This window comes from Aspergillus flavus, chromosome 3 (assembly GCF_009017415.1).
Source record: "Aspergillus flavus chromosome 3, complete sequence".
Taxonomy (NCBI): domain Eukaryota; kingdom Fungi; phylum Ascomycota; class Eurotiomycetes; order Eurotiales; family Aspergillaceae; genus Aspergillus; species Aspergillus flavus.
In genome coordinates, this window is record NC_092407.1 from 298,572 (window position 1) to 317,847 (window position 19,276).

At 48.6% G+C, this 19,276-nt stretch overlaps 9 protein-coding genes across 9 annotated transcripts; 4 read left to right on the plus strand and 5 right to left on the minus strand.

The window, feature by feature from the left end:
- Positions 1–735: 735 nt before the first annotated feature.
- Positions 736–1,175, plus strand: F9C07_4261 (uncharacterized protein; the record flags this gene model as incomplete). Its single annotated transcript, XM_041291056.1, has 2 exons — positions 736–998; positions 1,058–1,175. The coding sequence occupies 2 exons, from the start codon at positions 736–738 to the stop codon at positions 1,173–1,175; spliced, it is 381 nt and encodes a 126-aa protein (XP_041143961.1).
- A 393-nt stretch (positions 1,176–1,568) lies between these two features.
- F9C07_2230168 (OPT oligopeptide transporter protein-domain-containing protein) lies at positions 1,569–4,238 on the minus strand (the record flags this gene model as incomplete). The annotated part of the gene is made up of 8 exons (XM_041291066.1): positions 1,569–2,182; positions 2,249–2,392; positions 2,449–2,739; positions 2,806–2,987; positions 3,059–3,228; positions 3,312–3,517; positions 3,592–3,853; positions 3,930–4,238. 8 exons carry the CDS (start codon positions 4,236–4,238, stop codon positions 1,569–1,571), a joined length of 2,178 nt encoding a protein of 725 aa, XP_041143962.1.
- A 458-nt stretch (positions 4,239–4,696) lies between these two features.
- Positions 4,697–5,766, minus strand: F9C07_2281384 (uncharacterized protein). Its single transcript, XM_041291067.2, has 2 exons — positions 5,436–5,766; positions 4,697–5,381 (listed from the first exon to the last, which is right to left on the minus strand). Exons 1-2 carry the CDS (start codon positions 5,621–5,623, stop codon positions 5,126–5,128), a joined length of 444 nt encoding a protein of 147 aa, XP_041143963.1. The 5' UTR covers positions 5,624–5,766; the 3' UTR covers positions 4,697–5,125.
- Positions 5,767–7,036: 1,270 nt separating this feature from the next.
- On the plus strand, positions 7,037–8,950 carry F9C07_1365606 (uncharacterized protein). The gene has a single exon (XM_041285395.2). It carries the CDS (start codon positions 7,300–7,302, stop codon positions 8,764–8,766), a length of 1,467 nt encoding a protein of 488 aa, XP_041143964.2. The 5' UTR covers positions 7,037–7,299; the 3' UTR covers positions 8,767–8,950.
- Positions 8,951–9,134: 184 nt separating this feature from the next.
- F9C07_2230171 (flavonol reductase) lies at positions 9,135–10,176 on the minus strand (the record flags this gene model as incomplete). Its single annotated transcript, XM_041291068.1, has 2 exons — positions 9,135–9,700; positions 9,765–10,176. The coding sequence occupies 2 exons, from the start codon at positions 10,174–10,176 to the stop codon at positions 9,135–9,137; spliced, it is 978 nt and encodes a 325-aa protein (XP_041143965.1).
- A 659-nt stretch (positions 10,177–10,835) lies between these two features.
- F9C07_4267 (putative metallo-beta-lactamase domain protein) lies at positions 10,836–11,843 on the plus strand (the record flags this gene model as incomplete). The annotated part of the gene is made up of 2 exons (XM_041285396.2): positions 10,836–10,857; positions 10,936–11,843. The coding sequence occupies 2 exons, from the start codon at positions 10,836–10,838 to the stop codon at positions 11,841–11,843; spliced, it is 930 nt and encodes a 309-aa protein (XP_041143966.2).
- A 540-nt stretch (positions 11,844–12,383) lies between these two features.
- On the minus strand, positions 12,384–13,990 carry F9C07_4268 (putative AT DNA binding protein; the record flags this gene model as incomplete). The annotated part of the gene is made up of 3 exons (XM_041291069.1): positions 12,384–12,475; positions 12,530–13,466; positions 13,529–13,990. 3 exons carry the CDS (start codon positions 13,988–13,990, stop codon positions 12,384–12,386), a joined length of 1,491 nt encoding a protein of 496 aa, XP_041143967.1.
- A 671-nt stretch (positions 13,991–14,661) lies between these two features.
- F9C07_4269 (phosphoserine aminotransferase) lies at positions 14,662–16,297 on the minus strand (the record flags this gene model as incomplete). The annotated part of the gene is made up of 8 exons (XM_041291070.1): positions 14,662–14,747; positions 14,801–14,891; positions 14,948–15,140; positions 15,188–15,361; positions 15,410–15,435; positions 15,491–15,782; positions 15,839–16,132; positions 16,191–16,297. 8 exons carry the CDS (start codon positions 16,295–16,297, stop codon positions 14,662–14,664), a joined length of 1,263 nt encoding a protein of 420 aa, XP_041143968.1.
- Positions 16,298–16,535: 238 nt separating this feature from the next.
- On the plus strand, positions 16,536–17,626 carry F9C07_4270 (uncharacterized protein; the record flags this gene model as incomplete). The annotated part of the gene is made up of 4 exons (XM_041291057.1): positions 16,536–16,640; positions 16,692–16,927; positions 16,980–17,326; positions 17,376–17,626. 4 exons carry the CDS (start codon positions 16,536–16,538, stop codon positions 17,624–17,626), a joined length of 939 nt encoding a protein of 312 aa, XP_041143969.1.
- Between the last annotated feature and the right edge of the window lie 1,650 nt (positions 17,627–19,276).

Below are 19,276 nucleotides of genomic sequence, written 5' to 3' on the forward strand. Positions count from 1 at the left end.
CATTCGCCAGCATGATTGGCAAATATGGAGGTTGAGGTCATCCTTGAATCCTCCAGTAGTTAGCCCCTCCTCACACCGACTTACTCTACGCGGTCTGGAATCTCGGTCTATCACCCCACGATGAGATAGCATCATTCTACGTACCACGATTCCCGGGATTTGAATGATTGGAATGACATCAAATATCGAATCGAAACGCAAAGCCCTGGACACCTCCCTCCTATTCTTAGAAAGATCCGAATCCCCATCGGAACCACAATAGGAATCCTAACAAATAAGGCATCTGATCAAGGGGCCACGAACCCAACAATCGGGCACCGAATCTCCCCACCGTCACCGCCACGTACTATATCTTATCTATTGAATCGCATTAACCGTGAGTAGGACTAGCGTGCGAGTTCTTAGGGCTCGGAGCAAGGGTAGAACACATGGCCGCGTCATAGGTGGGCTAAGGCTGTGGGGTAAGGCTGAGCAAGATGCTCCGCTTACTTAGCAATATCGCCACAATTGCTCCATCGCGATGGAACCAGCATCAACAACTTCAGACTTCAAAAGCAGGAGATCTACTCCGTATTGCTTGGCGTCATGCTTGTTGGCTATAAAAGGGTGCCAAATGCACCCCTGTACTTGGAGATAGACAACTCACTCATAACCATCTTCCTCATTCCTCTTCTCCAATCTACCAACTTCATAAACACTCCCACACAGACATAATGGGTCTCTTCAGCCACCACCATGACGAACATAAGAACGGCCCTCAGGGTGGTCACGGCGGCCATGAAGGAGGCAACCACGGCGGCCCTGGCGGTCACCAAGGCGGTGCTCCTGGCGGTCCTGGAGGTCAGCATGGAGGTCCTGGTGGCCAGCACGGAGGTGGTCCCGGTGGTCCTGGTGGCCATGGTGGTCCTGGTGGTCAGCATGGAGGCGGCCCCGGTGGTCACGGCGGCCCTGGAGGCCCTGGCCGTCACTAAGCAGAAGACCCTGGTGGTCTTGACAACGTAAGTCAGCATCTTGCCTTCAGGTTCTTTCATAGGCTAATTCCTGGTATCCTTCACAGCGCGGAGGGTGGTAACTTGAAGCGAATTGGATTACCCCGGAAGCATACATTGCATACATTGCATGGATGGAAATGGGACTGGAATTCGACACATCTGTCTGTATATAACTCTGACTGAGATTTTGATAAGCCCACCGTGGTCCAATGGCTTGATGAAACAATTTATTTTTCTTACTTTATTTCAAACGAGAGATGGATGTATTATGTAGGTCAAGGAGTATCTTTCTTGGCGTAGTAGCCTTTTTTCAAAGGGTAGTTATCGCCTTAGAGGGCGTACAATGTCTTTAACAGATATTTGAAGAAGTCAGTATATCACGGTGTTCTATCTATCCAGTCAATCTTTAAAAAAGAGGCACATACATACCTGAAGAATCAATAGTGCTTTCTATATTTTTAGAATATATAATAAACATGGATCGTAACACCATTTCTATATTATAGACTGAGTCCCAGGCCTCTGTATTCGCGACAATATTTCCTCCCTTATCTTCTTCCGTCTCGGAATAGTTTTTCATGGAGTACCAACGGTGGTACCAAAGTTTCCGCCGTCCAGCCCGATACCGGATAGGATAGCATTGATGACCCCTCCAATGCCTTCTCCAGCCATGGCGCCAGCTGCCACAGCATAGGCATATTTTTCAAACCCATCAGGCCACTTCCGTTTCCATACGGAGGCAATCACGGCTCCAATAAACATTGCCGTTCCGTACTGCGTTGACGGCAGAGTAAACGCCATCGCCATAATCATCATATTGGGGTAATATGGCTGAATTCGGTTCCATGTGCTGTTAAAGAGATTCTTGACCAGTACCATCACACTGGCCAATACCGCCATGGCTATGGAAAACACCCAGCTGCTTCGCGGTATCGGTGATTCGGGCTTTGTCACGGCGAGGACGATAGCGCGCCAGGCGGCGACGCTGGGTGCTGGGAATTCGCACTGGTAGTCTCCGCCATCTCCAGCAGTGTCTTCAGCTGACAGAATGCAGGGGTACGCAGAAGCGAAGATAAGAAACATTGTAGGGGCCACAAGGGCAGCGACTAATGTCCCTATCATCTGGGCAGCATATTGAGGACGTGGTGATGTGCCTAGAAGAAAGCCCACGCGGAAATCGCCCATAAGATCTAGATGGATGTCAGGATTTATTGTTTATCGAGTTAGTTCTTCTAGACATATGGTAAAGAGCATACCGCATGCCTGATTCGCCCCGATATTGGTAAGAGCTCCGCCAAGTAGATTTAAACGCTGCGCACTTGCGATGCTCGCGGACCCTTGCGTAGTCCCTCCGAGGACAACTTGGGACACTTTAGAGAGAGATGAGAGTGGCACAGTGTCTATTGTATCTGTCAGTCTCGTTCCTTTGCGGATGAGCATGAAAGGGTTCTCAGACCGGTCGCTCCAGAAGCGTGAATCGCGAGTAGTGAGAGAAGAAACGCCAGAGTGAGTGCAAGTAATGTTTCTGCGACAGACATTTCAAATTGCACGCTCGTGATGAAGCAAGTAACGACTATTATCACTACTAGCCCGGGTAGCCACATCCACAATCGGATGTCGTCCTCATTGGCAAGATTTTTCTCCCCACCAATGGTCGTATAAGTGTATTCCTTCTGCCGTCGTGTCTTGAGTGCTTGCCAAAAGCCGCGGGCGGCTATCCAGATAACCCGCCATTGGCAGAATAATTCTACAGAAGCAGTAAGCGTAGTTCATGGCGGTAACACTTATGATGGAGATGAGGCAGAAATCCTACCGGTGAACGCCGCCGCTATCATGCACACGACTCCTGGCCACAGGAGCCAGTACCGAGGGCTGGGATGTTGGGCATCTGCATACTCAGCTGACAAGGAGAAGTAGGAGACGAGCCCGTCAGCTGAGGCTGCCTCTTTTCCGAACGCCAATCCGTGAGATACCAAGTAGGGTCCTATGACTCCCCTACAGGATAGTTCGTAAGCAAAAAACCTTAATGGGTATGGGTTAGGATGGCAACTGCAGTTTACACTTACCACGCAAGGATTGATCCAAGAACGAAGGACGCAGCTACATTCATACCAACCAGCATTCCAGACCCGATAAAGGCTGGCGTCCATTCAATGAACCAGCCCCAGCTTTCTATCGCCATGGCTGTGTCTGCCATAAAGCCAGTTGACGCGATCCAAGTGAAAATATGCCAATCCTGCGTAACAGGGAAAGGTCAGCACTTTGTCTTAATTATAGTCTCACAATGGGGTGACTGTGTCAGACTACGGCAAAGCATACCCATAAGATACCAATGGCATATTGGGACACTACGCGCAGCAGCATAGCGAAGATGAAACTGTACGCCAGAGTTCGCATTTTCTGCCGAGCTTCGTATGCACCACTGGCTGCAAGATGCATGCCTCGGATGGTGATAGCTGTTGCCGCCGACGAAGGAAAGATAAGCCGGAGTTCTCTTGCTACTTGAAAGATGAAAAACTTCCGCACTGCAGCATCAACGTAAGGTCAACCAACTGTCGCTTTTCTCTGATAGTATAAGGGTGGACAGCTTATTGCGTACAGGGAGCCGCGGAGAGCAGACCAAAGTATCCTCCAGCTGCAGTAATAGCTACTAAACGTGCAAAGTCCTTACTGGGGGTGGTGAGTAACCCCAGTTGGTACAATGCAGGTATAGCGGAGACAAAGACATTGGACAATCCCCCAGCAGCGGTAGCCGCAGTTTGGACGATATTATTCTCCTGAGGTCCAAAATGCTGGCTCTGGTATCCCAAAGAAGTCAAATACGACGTCAATGGCTGCAGAATGGCAAAGCCAATGATAGACTAGGAAAGGAGTTAACGGACTGCACCAAATGTAGATTACAGTGAGACCGAGCACACGGTCAGTGTCGTATCCTACCCCGAAAATATTGGCAGAGTCAGTCCAACCAGCCTTGAGCCCAAGGTACAGATTGGAGGCGTTCACAAGCGTTCCACATAGACAGCCCACAATCAGGGCACGAAAGGTGAGGATGTTCCCTGTTGCTGGCTCGACGTCACCGAATGGTTCAAACGGGTCTGTTAGCAATGCATCATTTTCTTCCTCATCTTCATCAGTGGATATCGAGCTTGCTCTTTGTCTGGTCTCATTCTCCCCAGACCGATGAACTTCTCGCATATCCATCATTTCAATTGGCTGACTTCCGGTCGGGCGCGCATAGCCCGACATGACGGCGCACTTGAGTCTATCGCCAAGACAGACCGAAAGAGCGGATACTGGCAGGGAAGTGGACCTCTGAAACAAAAGCCTGACTGCAGAGTATTGAGAGCATGTTCTGCTAAAATAATAAAACCTATGACTTTCCCGAGGTTATGTTGTCAGCCAGAAAACAAAGGCAGGACAACAATGGGAGCGATCTGTCCATGCATTACGTGTCCGATTAATTCAGCTCTCATGCCGGGTCCCGCCGCTTTTATGTATGTGGCTTTTGCCGCTCCAGGAGCGATCGGCGCACGTCCATAACACTCCCGTGGCACGCACCAGTCCCTTATTTCCTTCAAAACATGTCGGAATCTTCATCGACCTACATTACTATATCTTATGTCAACTATAGCGCTAAACTAGATGCAACAGATGATCGCTTATTCTATCATCTTAAAGATAACCCTCAGTAAACGTAGAGCTGGCATTGCCTCACAGAAGGTCATGAATTCTAGAATCAAGACAATTGTTTGATTTATTGATATCTTCTCTTTGATCATGCTCGACTATACATACTATGAGTATGTTGATTGGCATGCTATATCTCTGATGAATCTCTTGTTGATAGCTCCTGTTTCCCTACCTCCTAGGGGCATCTTGTAGGTATGATTAACCCAAACAACTCCTCTAATATTTACAAGTAGCTCGTAAGGATTCTATATAATGAGTTCGTATCTATGTCTCGCTGCAACAAATGTAAGAAGATTAAAGGAATGTTCTAGTACTAAAACCCAATGTTGAAGCTCATGCAATCTGAATGAATGACTCGATAAAAATTAACTTCTCCCGTCCTCACCAAATATCCATCTAAGTCCTGATCTTAAAGAAAAGATAGCCAACCCAAGAAGACGGGCTTATAAGGAGATGACACCATCATAGTTGCACTTCTTCACCGTCTGCGTGCCGCTCTCCGTCGAGTTGCAGTGCCACTTGGTGCCCGGGGCATGGCCACTCCCATTGTCATTGAGGGTGAACGAGACTTTTTCAGTGCTGTTGACTCGCTGGAGCTGCAAGATAAAGACGGAGATATCATTCACGCCGCCCGGGAATTGGACGTAGTAGGCGGCGTCGCTGGTACGAGCGCCTTCGATAGGGTTTCCGGGACGACGCCTGAGTACTTTTGTTAGTAAAATTGTTGGTCGGAGAAAGTAGCAGTTAGCTTACCAGATCACATTGGCACCGGTCACATCGTTGTAGTTAGGGTCGTCCAGCTTGAAGGTAACATATCCGTTCTGATCAGTCTGAGAAGCGAAAAGCTCGCTAATAGTAATGGTTTGCTCGGCTCGTTTGGCAGGCATAGCCAGAGCAGTGCCGGTGGCAAGGAGGAAGGAGCAGATAGTGGTAGCCTTCATTTTGTCGGGTGGTTGAATTTGTCAATTGAGAAAAGAATAGAACAAGCGGATTGGAGAGTAATTGAAAGTTGCGATTGTGAGTTGAGCTGTAGTGTTGATGATATTAGTCTCAATGCGAGGATTGACTGTCTTTATATCTTAGTGACTCCATATTGTGAATCTCAAGATAATGACTCAAGACAGCTGGTAGATGGGGACGCGCATACTGTTGCACTCAGCCCACTTGCTGTCTCAGTATAGAGTATGCGAACTCCGAGCCGAGAGGCTGTGCAAATGTCAGAGGAGTAGTATCGCGATCCTTTCTCAGGCCTCCCAAAGATCGCGATTTATAATACAGGACTAAGTCCATGAGTGTGTCCAACGAAACTAGCGCTGACAGATCGGCTGCTAGTCCCGCCGCATCTAAACTGTGTGGCTGTCACAGTAGCAATGTAGTGTCGTAATCTTAGTGCTGATGTAGTTAGTCAGAGGCGAAGCTTTGTGGATTCATCGTCTAGGCGTCCTATAATTCTTTCTAGGCTGAAGTCAAGACTGAAATAAGCATTCCAAATTTAGCAGAGCCGAAAGCTCCGGTTCATCGTCTGGCGACGATTGAACCTCGTAGGGCGACGGTGCGCCTGAATTGATGACATACTATTATTTTTAGCATCAATTTGGAAGGCAGTCAAATGCTGGATTCAAATCTTTGGGACTTGAAATACCGAATCCTGTGGATGCTGTGGGTGGCCTAAATATAGACATCGAGGCGAGATGACATGACAACTAGAACTACCAGCTCTGGCTCTAGTGTAGTGCTTCGCATAGTTGCTCTACAGCCCAGATGGACCAAGGAAGGGTATTGTGAGGACCATAGCGACGGTTCCATATCAGCCGGAAACGCTTGGAGGACGAATAGAAAGCCAAGCGTATTACATCAGAGATTGATCTGCACTATCTGCAGCTCGGACGTGTCATTCTTCCAGCCTATTGATGGGACAAGGCATCAAGCCGATATTGTAGGCAACAGGAATACTTCGAAGGACAGTAAAGCAGAGCCCTTTGGAATCAAGCACTCTCTCCTTAGCCGAACTGAGTACTTGGAAGGGTCAAGGTCATGGATAATATCGTTCTACGACAGGGCTTTCTATGTGCTCGGTCCACGCACTTCGTAGCCTTCCGCACGCTCCCGGATCGATTCCCAATCCAAAAGCGGCGCTAGGTCGGACCAAGACGGAAACAATAAAGACCACTGTGCTTCTTTGATAACTCCTTTGGGATAGTTCCCTTGCTCATGACTGTCTGCTAGCGAAGACCTTAATAGATCGGTCATATGTACTTCTAGCAGTCTGGTCAATATCTACGCCGGGACTGTTGCGAATGCGACCGATCTCGCAGGGACAAAAGAAACAGCTCGAAGGACAGCTGAAAACAAGCAATAGCCGATCCGACTGACACAAGTGGATCTCTTCGCAGGATCCATTCAGCTCGTCTGGCAATCGTGCGTTAGCGCGGGAGCTATTGATGCAAGCCGACGAACCGAACCAAGCAAACAGAAGGGAGGCATTTCTGCTTACCGGTCCTCCTTTCTTACCCCGCACGATGTTTCCTTGCGTCACGGTCGATAGACAGGAACTCTCGAGTTGGACGTGTTCTTGTCTTTTGCAAGGTGGTGGAACAGTTCACCCAGAGCATGATTAATGTTCGATATCACAATGGCCCGAAACTCAAACAATAGAGTTCTATTCGTGTGGATCACCACCATTATTTACTTGTTCGGTAGCATCCTCGCCGAACCGGTTCAATACTGCAAATATGGATACAAGGGAAAGGAAGAAGATGGCGATGTGGACTTTTGCATGGCCGTCGCCATGCACGAGAACCGATCTTCGAATGCCTACGACATGTACTTGTCTATGACTGTCACGCGAGCATCGGATCTTGGGTGGACTGCGATCGGGACTGGTTCCGTGATGGCCGGATCGTTAATGACCATCGTCTACGGCGAACCTCTTACCGGAGAGCCTCCAGTTGTTAGCATAAGAACGGCAGCTGCACATCATCAGCCCAAACCAATAACCCAAGAACAAGCCGGGGGGGCAGATGTTCGGGTCCTTCAAGCAGAATGGCGGGCTATCAATGAAGACGGCACGCTGACCACCCTATCATCCTCTTCATATGCGTATGTCGCTGAAGTGAGTCTCGTCTGCTATTCCTGTAATCTGTGGCCGGCAAAAGGGAGCGGCAGCAGTAAAATATCTGCAACGGCAACGTCCCTCCCCTGGATCTGGGCATGGAACGGGGATCAGGAGATCTCTGCACTCTCCGACGATGCCCATCTCAACGGACACAGGCACCGTCGCGGAAACGGTGGTTGGGGTGAGTTCTATGTCGACATGGCACGGTCCCTTAGTACTGTTGAGAACCCTCCACCTGTTCCATCAATACAACCTGGGGTCCGCACTCTAGGAACCTCCGATACACCCACAGACAGGAGTAAAAAGTCCACACTGTTTAGTAGAGGGACTATACATGGTTTTCTGATGGGGATGGCATTTCTAGTTATCTTCCCGCTGGGGGTGTTAGCAATGCGCTCGCAATCTAGCAAGTCATTCAAATACCACTGGATCATCCAGCTCATCGCCTCCCTCTGCACTGGCGCAGGAGCCATTATCGGTATCGTCATGAGCCGAGGGTCATTCAACTCCCCTCACCAGGTAGCCGGACTGCTGGTATCAGGTATACTTGGTCTCCAAGGTTTTCTCGGATGGAGACACCATGTAATTTTTCTCCGAGTCAGACACCGAACCTGGATCTCGCATGCCCACATTTGGACCGGAAGACTTATTATGATCGTGGGCTGGGCGAACTTCCTTAGTGGGATGATCTTTGTAGCGACAGGCCAGTTCTGGATCATCCTGGTGTCTGCGGTTATTGTGGGAGAGATTGTCGGCCTTACCTTCTGGGTTTGGACCTGTAATAGGCGCAAGTCGCGCAAATCCACTCTGGAGACGGCAGAACCGGATGTTTCATGGCGAGGCGAGCGCGACGGGGAATATTTCGCGGTAAGTGAAGATGAGGAGACGGAAATGAACGAAATGGGTGAGCATGACAAGCATGAGAGTAGTCCGTATGACCCCATGCTTCCCCGACATGGCTCGCATTAAATTTGCAGTGGGACGCTTGTCCCGCTGTCTAACTAGTAGGGGGAATGCTATAAGATCCTAATATGGCGAAACGAACGTTAGTATCCGAGAAGAGACATAAGAATGATACTCTCCTATTCTTTCAACAAACCTGTCACAAGTTGTATCTAGCAACTCCCTAATTTGAACCAAAGATTCTTCAACTTGTCACGGTCTCTATATTATTCCTCCCATAGTAAACGCAACCGTGACCTATAAGTGCAATGTTATATTAGCTATATACACAGACCAAGGCTCATCGTATACCTCCTCGACCTTCAAACCCAAATAACGACAACTCCTCAAATTAGCTTCTACATACCAATATCTACATTCCAACACTCACAACCCTAAATCCCACCCCTCAACTCAAACTGCTGATCAACAACATCCCCAACCATACTCTCCAACCCCCTAAACACAATCCCCAACTCCCTCTCCGCCCTCCCCGCATCAACCCTATACCCAACCCCATCACCACCACCCTTCAACCCAAACCCAACCCCCGGATACCTCCCCTCCAAAAACCGCCTAACATCCCCCCAAGACCTCGTCTCCGCCGCCAACAAATACGACCTAAACCCCTTCACACCATCATCCAGAACCTTTACATGCGCATCCGCAACATCATCAACATGCACGCCATTGAACTGCGGGAAGCTCGGCGTCTCGGAAAAGAGAGATTGGAAGAGCCCGCCGCAGGATCCGCTGAGTTGATCGGCGGTTTCCTGGACGAGACTGCGGCCGTAGACGAAGACGGGGTGAAGGGTTATTATGTCGAAGGTCGGGGAGTTGGTGGAGTGGAAGTCGAGGGTGACTTTATGGGCGGCGAGTTTACTAGCGTGGTATTGGGCCATTGGGGGGAGGGTTGGAATTGTCGAATCTGGGGGGAGGGTATAGTTTATTTCGTTGTCCTCTGTTCTTTCTATTAGTTTCTTTTGGGTTGTGTGATAGGGGGGAAATCTTGGAGGGGACCTTACCTCTAACGACCAGTCCATCCTTAAGCTCTCCCAATGAAACTAGCGATAGTACAGATCCTGTAACAACCACCTTCTTAATACTCGGTACCTTCGCCGCAGACTCCAAGATAGCCACCGTTCCTCGCCTAGCAGGAGTAACCAGATCACCACTACCAGGCTTGGGCAATGGAGACGCCAGATGCAAAACATATTCCACACCCTGCAATGCCTCATCAAAGCATCCAGAGGCGGTGATATCCGGTACAACCACAAACTCCAATTGCTTCTCATAGTCGGCAAAGATACGACGCAGCTTGTCAGCCTGTTCCTCGCGACGGATGGCGAGACGAGCGCGGTAGCCCGCTTGCAGAACGCGCAGGGCGACCTGGGAGCCGATAAAGCCTGTCGCGCCGGTGATGAGGGTTAGGGCCATGGTGGGTTGTGTTTTTGATATTGATGTTTGGCTAATAGGGGTAGTAGATATAATGCGTTGGAAAACATGGAATGCTTTGTACTATTTATTATTCTATTTGTTCTTTCTATGCTGTTCTTTGCGCTGACAAACGGTGGTTCTTTTTGTGATCATTAATTCTGTGAGTCTGATTAATGATCACTAGAGTGGTTATCGGGTTCTGACCTCTTCTCTGGAATTATCAAGTCAGCAGAAAAATAGTAAGGCTGTCTGGTTGAACGCCTTAAGTTAAATCTTTTAAAAGTATAAATTGACCAGTAGTATTGCGTTGATTTTGTATATATGTGGCATGTTTTGTTTGTGCACTGACAAACTGTGATCATTAATCAGTCAACAGCCGAATCTTGATCGGCAAATGTGTTTGGTTTAGTGATAAAGAGCTATGACGTTATGCCCAGTCCAGATGTCTAACCAAATCTATGGAAACCGGGGTATCCGATGCTCCACACAAGCTTAATCTCTTAAAATATCTTGAGGGATTAGGACTGGTCCGATGTGTAGCCCTAACTACTGCATTGGGATAAGAATATTTCATACTTATGAGGATTAGTGATCAATAACCATAACCTCGGATCGTCTCCGCATTCAGGGTTGTATCAGTATAGACTATAGACAGAACAATGCGGTTCACTACAGCGGAAGGTCTTTATAAATAAATTCATAAGTACAATGTCTTGACAACTAAGTCATCATCTTCATAACTTTACTAATATATACAAGATCCATACTCCACGAGCAAAGCCATCAACGAAATGTCCTCCCTCCGCGCAGCCGTATACATCGCCCCACCAACTCCCTTCAAAACACCTGGAAAAGGAAGCGGCGGTGGTCTCTGGTCCCCCATTTCCTGTACCCTGGTCTACTCGGCCACCGAGGCCGTGCTGGTGGACACGCCCATCACCATCAAACAGACGCAGGACCTGATCGCCTGGATCGACCGCATCGCGCCGAAGCGGAAGCTGTCATACATTTATATCACGCACGGTCATGGCGATCACTTCTTCGGTCTTCCACTACTGCTTCAGCGCTTCCCAGAGGCGAAGCCGGTGGCTACGGCCGCCACAGTGCAGCATATGAAGCAGCAGGTCGAGGAGAAGAACTATCAGACACAATGGGAATCGCGATTCCCGGGAGAGATCGCGAGACCATTCGTCTTGGCGCAGCCGCTGCCGGAAAGCAATGAGTTTAAGCTGCAGGACAGATGGCTTTTCCAGGCTATCGAGGTTGGCCACTCGGACACTTACGATTCCACCGCGTTGTGGGTCCCCGACCTGCGACTGGCCGTTTGTGGAGATGTAGTGTATGGGCAGGTACACCAAATGCTGTTTGAGGCTAATACCACCGCCAAGCGCGAGGAGTGGATTAGAGCGGTGGAGAAGATCGAAGCTCTGGATCCATTGTATGTGGTACCTGGCCATTGCCAGGAGGGAGAGGTTTTGGGCCGCTGGCACCTCGCCAACACAAAGCAGTATATCAGAGATTTTGCGAAAGTGCTAGAGAAGAAGCCGAAGTCTCCTAGGGAAATTGTGGAAGCGATGACCAAGCTGTATCCCGATCGATACAACACTGGTGCACTTATAATGGGTGCTATGGGCTATTTTCAGGCATTAAAGGAATCTCGAATTTGAGATTGATGTATGTTACATTGGTTTATGAAGTTGAAGTAATCTCAATCGGAGCTAGTTACACTGAATCTGTAGCTGCTCACTGGAGACTGAAGACGGCCTCTAGGGGACTGTCCCTGGAGCATGCAGCATAGCACACAATGTATTCTGATAAATACTCAGTGGCAGTCCATTAACTGCAGAGCAACTGTGCCTGTGACGTCGAGTAGCGACCAAAGCATCCTCCGCTTTGACAGCCCCACCCTAAGCCAACCAGGACTGGTTGTGCTCGTGCGTATATCGTTCACTTGGCATATCTGTGACATAGACAGATGGGTATCTGATTCTAACATGAATACCTGAAGGGATTGGTGAGGCTATGTGCCATTTACTCAATGCCACACGCTGACCCGCTCTCCAGGAGCAACGGATATCATGTTTTGTGGAGGCGCCGGACGATATGTTTGCAGCGGTCCACAGTTAAGAATTCGGGTATCGAAACGACAATCATAAAGCATAAAACTGATGTTGGGAGAGTTTGGTATTAATTACTTCTCGGAGCGTTCATGTCCATACCGAGGCGCGCAGAGCATTGTCTACATCGGAGCGTCGGAATCCCGGTGTGCGCCCCAAACATATGCCTCTACTAATCAGAGCTGTTACCTAAATTAGAGACTCGACTCGATAAAAAAGGAAACCAAGGGCCTTACTTTGCGTGAAACGGGTAACGTTAATGGCCGTCCGTGACGACTTTCGGTCCGTTTCTGAAGGGGCAGAGGAGAACAGAAGCACTCCTTTCTCGCGCAGATAACCCGCCAAGTCTTGCATGTCAAACCAATCTCCCTCCATTTCCTTTCTGATGTCGGGTGAAAACCGCGCGAGAGGATCGTGGATCGTGGTCCATTGCTGGTATCGGCATAAAGGCCTTTCACCTTCCTGAGGTTGGCCGGTGGATCGTACATAGTGGGTGCCAGCACCCCCAAGTTTGAAGAACGGGACCCCCGCATAGCATTCTTCTAATCGTTTCTGGCTCAATTTAGCGTGCAACAATGCTTCGAATGCTGCAGTCAGATGAGGGCGGTCCATGAGTGTGAAAAGGAACCGGAACGGTCGTTCTATGCGAGACATAGGAACGGACGGATTCGAGAGCACCAAGTACCCTTGATATACACAAGCCAGGTGTAATTGTTCGATGAAAAGAGGAATATCCATAGCAGATGGCTCTAATGGCTCGGACAGGGGAGGGGAAATAGGCTTTGATGGTCCACTCTCGGGGGGAGTGGTCTGTTCGGCATGAGTACTCGGGCTCGTATTTTGATCTGTTGGCGTACCGTCCGGTCCCGCTGAACTTGACGTGGTTTCCTCGCCGTGCGATGATGTATCCGGGCTCTCGGGTTCGCCATCCTTGCTGGCCTCCTTTGCCAACGCCAAACATGTTTGCACTGTATCGCGTAAATGGCTCGCGATGTCGGGATGCGAGGAGAGAGCCCCCGATTGGACCAGATTATCGCTGAAGGAAACGACTGCCGAGCTCATTTTCTCCAATGTCGCTTCCAATTGAGAGATACGACCCTTGAGGGAGGTGATGTTGGCTTCCTTACGTGAACGGTAAGCTCGCTGTGCCAGGCGGATCTGCATTCGACGTCGCTATTTATCTCTTTTCGTCAGCCAATATGTCACAAGAGATGACATCAACATCATCGACGCACTTCTTCCGGGTCCTCGCCCATTCGAGTATCCAACGTTTTACGCGGGCGACCACGCTTCTTAGAGGTCGGTGCACCAGTTGACTCGTTCAGTTGACGTTTCGTTGTTTTCTGGGCATTCTGAGTCGGCCGTTGCGTGTCATTCGGTGGAGTCCGTCGGTCCAAATTCATAACGCGCTCTCGGTCCGCGGAGGACCCTGGAAATAGAAAGTCATTGGGCGAGGGTAAGGGAGCGCTGTAGCCCTCCGGTGGAAACTGTCCGTGCGGATAATATGGCTCGGGGATGGGATATGAAGAGGCGGACAGGAGGGAGGTGAGCTGTGAGGTTGCGAGAGAGCTCTCCAGCAGCGACGGTCGGAAGCGTGGAGATAACAAAACTTTCTGGTAAATCTCATCCCACGGCAGGAGAGGGACGTCGGGATCACCAAAACCCTCGTACGTCTGGAGCTGCATTCCTCCATCCATGATGCTGTGACGGATGGGTGAAGTATGAAGATCGATCAGATTAGTTGAGAAACAGGAAACATTACGATCGATATGATCGGACGAGAGATTTAATCATCAGGCCAGTCGGAGGAACTACTTTTAGAATGGCCGTTAGCGTGAGCGTCCGGCGTGTCGGGAGCCATTGCCACGCTACAGTGATTGGATGATGGGCAAATAGAGCCAATCCTGGTGCGATTTTAGGTTGCGAAATCCCTCAACTTTAAACACTCACGACGGTTCATAATGTTCATTAAACCCTGGCTTCCCGAACCTGATTCGCGAGCGGGACGTTCGGCTCGGAGTGTTCACTAATCATGAAAATCCCTCCTTTTGGATTATTCCACCACTCCGACTGCCAAGAAGCTTCTTTCCCCCTTCTAGAAGATCTCCTTTTCCTCACGTTGTTTTATAACAAAAATGGTAACAGGTCACTAGTCCAGCAATAGCTAGGCTCTGTAGATCGTTTTGAATATTTCTATCGCGCTCAGTTATACATAATTCATGGACATGCACGTTGAGTCATGTTTTTTTGCGATTCCCCCTCTAGTCCCAAAATCAAATGCTATGGCGTTGAAAACCTTTTTAACATAAAACAGAACCTACTCCAAGAGACTATTACATTACGTCAAATATGGGGCGGGTCTGAGAAGCTACGCTTGTGCGTATTCCTTCAGATACGCAACTAGCTTCTCGGCTCCCGAAACGGGAATGGCGTTGTAGTTGGACGCCCGGATACCTATCCACGTCAGTACCATGTTGCAATGGTGCAGAGCGCCATGGCATGCTTACCTCCGACACTGCGGTGGCCCTTCAGCCCAGTGATGCCGCGCTCAACGGCTCCCTTCAAAAAGGCCTTCTCGGCCTCATCGACATTGCCTCCCTAGGACTCGATGTCAGTTGCCAACTCAACCGACCGCAATAGCATAGACAACATACCTTGATCACACGGAAGCAAACGTTCATGCGGGAGCGCACACTCTTGTCGGGCACGACCTTGTACACTTCAGGATACGCGTCCGCCGCCTCATAGATCATATCGGCCTTCTTCTGGGCCTCGGCCTGTTGTCCGTCCACCTTATCGGGGAAGGTAGCCAGCAGCTTCTTGAGAACTTGGCCTGCCAAGTAAACACTACACGGGCGTTAGATGTGTCCAGAGCTGGCGGAGGAGCAACCTACTCGAAGATCGGGAGAGTGTTGTAGAGACTGTTGTTCTTTGCGGTTACGCAGTAGTCAAGGATTGTGGGAGCAATGGGCAGTCCGAGCTTGCGAAGAATCGTGGGAGGGCACGAGACCAGCAGGTCCTTCCGGATGATGACTCCAGTAACTCCGGCACAGCCCAGATTTTTTTGGCTACTCGATTCAGCTTGTGTTCACGGTCTAGGGGAGGGGGTATCTTACGCTCCAAAGAACACGATGGAATAATTCTAAATCGCGGTTAGCATTCAATCACTGGCCAGCACAAAAACTAGGATTCCATACCTTAATTGGGATACGTCTAGAGAGGATGTTTGAAGAGAAATCTCCCACCACGAATGGTTCCTCCTCCGAACCGGTTGGCTCAAGAACCTTGGGGAAGTTGGGGTATTCGACACCATCTACCGTTTCGTTGTCACACATGTAGACCATGGTGGGCTTGAGGCTCAGCTTCCATGTCGATTCATCGGCAATCTTGCCGAACTTGCCATCGTTGACTTTCCGGGAGTCACTGGCAATGTTGACGTATTCGGGTCCCAGCAGGCGGATCGCCTCCTGACTAGCCTTTGATGACCATCTGCGCCCTCTATTAGTATCACAGAACTAGTTTAATGGATGCGACCGAAGACTAACGATCCCGTGACCAAGTAATCCAATCGCAGCTCCGACTCAACCTTCTTACGGAGCTCCCGGACCACGTCATCCTCGCTAGCTTCACCGAGCTCATTCACGATCTTCTGGCGCTGTTTCTCAACCCAAGCAGAAACGATGTTGTACACTGTCGCATCGAATTGGCCTGATCCTCCACCCTGCATCATCAAGATCTCGTAGTTCGAGGGGACATCGAGGAAGCTGGTAAGGTTGGCCTTCATGGTGTTCAAAATGTTGGCCGCGATCTCGCTGCGGTGGCTATGTTCGGCGATACCCCTAGGAAAGTCAATACTTTCTATAGCTTTAATTCCTGCAATGCGGCTCTGGAGCTTACAGGCCGGTCTGCTCATAGTTCTGCAGAGCTTCGGCAGCTTGGGCTAAGACATCGGTGGGCAGGGCCGCAGGGCCGGCACCCATGTAGGTGATATCCTCTCTCTTCATGTTGCAATTGACGTGTGGTTGGACGAGATCTGGTACTTTTTCTCAACAACGGATTTAAAGGAACCCCTCCGATCGTTCGGAGGAAAATCGGCGGGTGAGTCATCTTATCAGTCAGGTGATTGCCCCGCGGTTGATCTAATCAGCACTTTTATCAGCCGGCAAAAGGTTCCCCCGCCCCCATCTATAGTTCCTTCCAAACACAACCTTTCCAGGTGCAGCTTAAAATCAGAACATAAAGATGACCATTATCGCAGTAGCGGGCGGTACCGGCGGTGTCGGTCGGACCATTCTCGAGACATTAGTTCAGCAAGCAAAACACCAAGTCATTTTGCTGACTCGTGGAGTACGCATACAGTAGCTCCGGAATTATGTTCAAGAGCTGACAATCTCCCAGGTCCCCAAATCAGACACTTTGCTTGACAAGATTAAACAGGTACAAGTAGATTACAATGACGCAACGGCATTGGCACGCACATTGGACCAGCATGAAGTGCACACCATCATTTCTGCAATCGGGATTATCTCCGATGAAACGTCTCAATCCCAGCTCACGTTGATCAATGCTGCGGCTCAATCCTCAGCCACCAAGAGGTTTATTCCTAGCGAGTATTCGTTTATTCAGACTGAAGAGTATATTGCCCCAAAGTATCTTACCCTTTTTGTGCCTAGCTAACAACTACAGTCTCCTTTCAATTGACCCAAGTATCAAGTACTGGTTGGCTGCCGCTGAACTGCTCAAAAATACCACTCTTCAATTTACCAGAGTCATCCCCGGATTCTTCATGGACTACTGGGGAATGCCCGCTGTTCGTACTAATCTCCAAGCCTTCACATTTGGCATAGACATCTCCAGCTGCCAGGCCGCCATTCCGGGCGATGGCAATGATGTTATATGCATGACATATACGTATGACATGGCTGCGTTCATTGTAAGACTACTGGATGAGAAGGATTGGCCCGAGTTTAGTGTTATTGTTGGCTCTCAAACCACCTATAATCAGCTCCTCCAGCTAGCCGAAGAACTACGAGGTATGTCCAGTATAGTTTTCTGACAGTTTAATAAACTAAATTCATCTAGGCAAGAAATTCCAGGTTGTCTACGACAGCGTGGATAAGATCAAGGAAGGAGATGTCACTATTCCTCCAATGCCGTCCGACACAGGGTACTCTGTTGAGGAGCTTAAGGAGACTACGGCATTAGTGAGTCGATTGACTATTTCCGGAGTGTTTGATTTGCCCCGTGAGAATCGGCTGAATGCGAGGTTTCCCGATATTGAAACAACCAAGCTCAAAGCTTTTCTAGAAAAGGCGTGGGGAATCTCTCGATAACTGTGTAGATATAGATTCTTTATAGGGATGGTGTCATTTTCCAACAAAAATACCTAAATGCACTCGCCTTAATATCTATGATATCTTGATAAGCTTCAATTCTGTAAAGTGATTGTGTGAAAGGTTCATATTCCTAAGTTACGTTGAGTAGGGTGAACTATCCGTGTATAAAAATTATAGTAAGTTCTATCTAAGAAAGACATTTTTACCCAAGCGATCTTCTCGCTCTCAAAGCTCAAAGCTACAACGACCAGATTCTGAAATTTGTGCGAGAATTCAAAAAATACGCAAATGCCACCAAGACGGGTATAAACTTGGACGAGGAGTGGAAAGGTCGAATGGCCGATCACGGGGATACAATCGCTGAATATATACATAAAGTGTGTAATGAATGATACATCCAATTCTATTTGCAGACCAAATAATCCATTATAGGCTTGTGCACATGTTCAATTGTTTTATTGTAGTCCCCTTGGCATTGAAATAAGGACTGGTAAGAGATGGATGGTAGTTAAGCATGGTTACTGTGAATAAGGTGGTGGTACGAGTACTGAGTGATAGATAAGTGGAAAGGTTGAAGGGTATGGTTGAGTGTGGCTGGCTGCAGGGAGCAGAAACATAAGGCGGGAAATCGAAAATGGTCAACCAGAACTATCATGATCATAGATGAATCAGGAGGTGAGTTGGGCACCTTATCCTAGTGTCATTGAATAATCTAATTAGTGCATCGCCAGCCTGCCCTCCTACCCGTGAAGATCGCACAACTATTGAGATAGATAGTCGAAAGGCTTAGTAAAGACTTCCAATGACAAGTATAAAAGGTGTCTATTCATAAGTTACATTAGGCAAGGGAAATTATCAGTGTATGGATATCATATTAACAGCTGCGAAACATATTAGGCAAGATAAATCCAAGTACCTACTATTTTCTTCGCACACAGTATCAATCCTATCCTCTTCATGCATCCTGCTCTAAAAATGCGCTTCGCTTGTCTTGAAAATAACTTACTCTTCCTCTACCTCTTTCAGCACTAAAACTCATCATCCTGATTGATATAATAATCATGATCCCCAGCATCTGCAAAGCCAACCGTCAGCCACGTAGGCCATCATCCGAAAGCCACCAACAGCGGGAAAAACCTTACATCCTCCACCATGTAGTACAGACCCAAGAGATTCATATCCTTTATTATGTCGCAGCCATGGCTCTTCGTCAAACTCCCAGATTCCGGAAGTATAGCTCCGGAAAACAGCATCTTCCTGGCGCTGGCGATCATCTTTCCACTCCCGATGATTGGACATCCACATAGACATAGGGCTATTCGATCTGTAGAAGTATTCTTCCAATCGAGGCATTTTTCTTGCTTGCTCGGTGGGGAATATTAACCAGTATCTTGAAGTTTTGCTTTGTGGAAAGTTGTTCAACATGAATCGTTCCAGGCCTAATATATATCTTAGTATTTACTCAGCGGGTAATTAAGAGTATTTTCCAAACCTTAACAATCGAGTCATTGAAGCCACTGATGACCGTTACAGGGTACTTTGATCATCGGTAAAGCATGTCAGCCGGTCACCCTATTATGGGAAAGGTAAAATGTAGCATTGGAGCGATTATTTACTACCCGATGCAGCAACACTCAGCTAACCAAT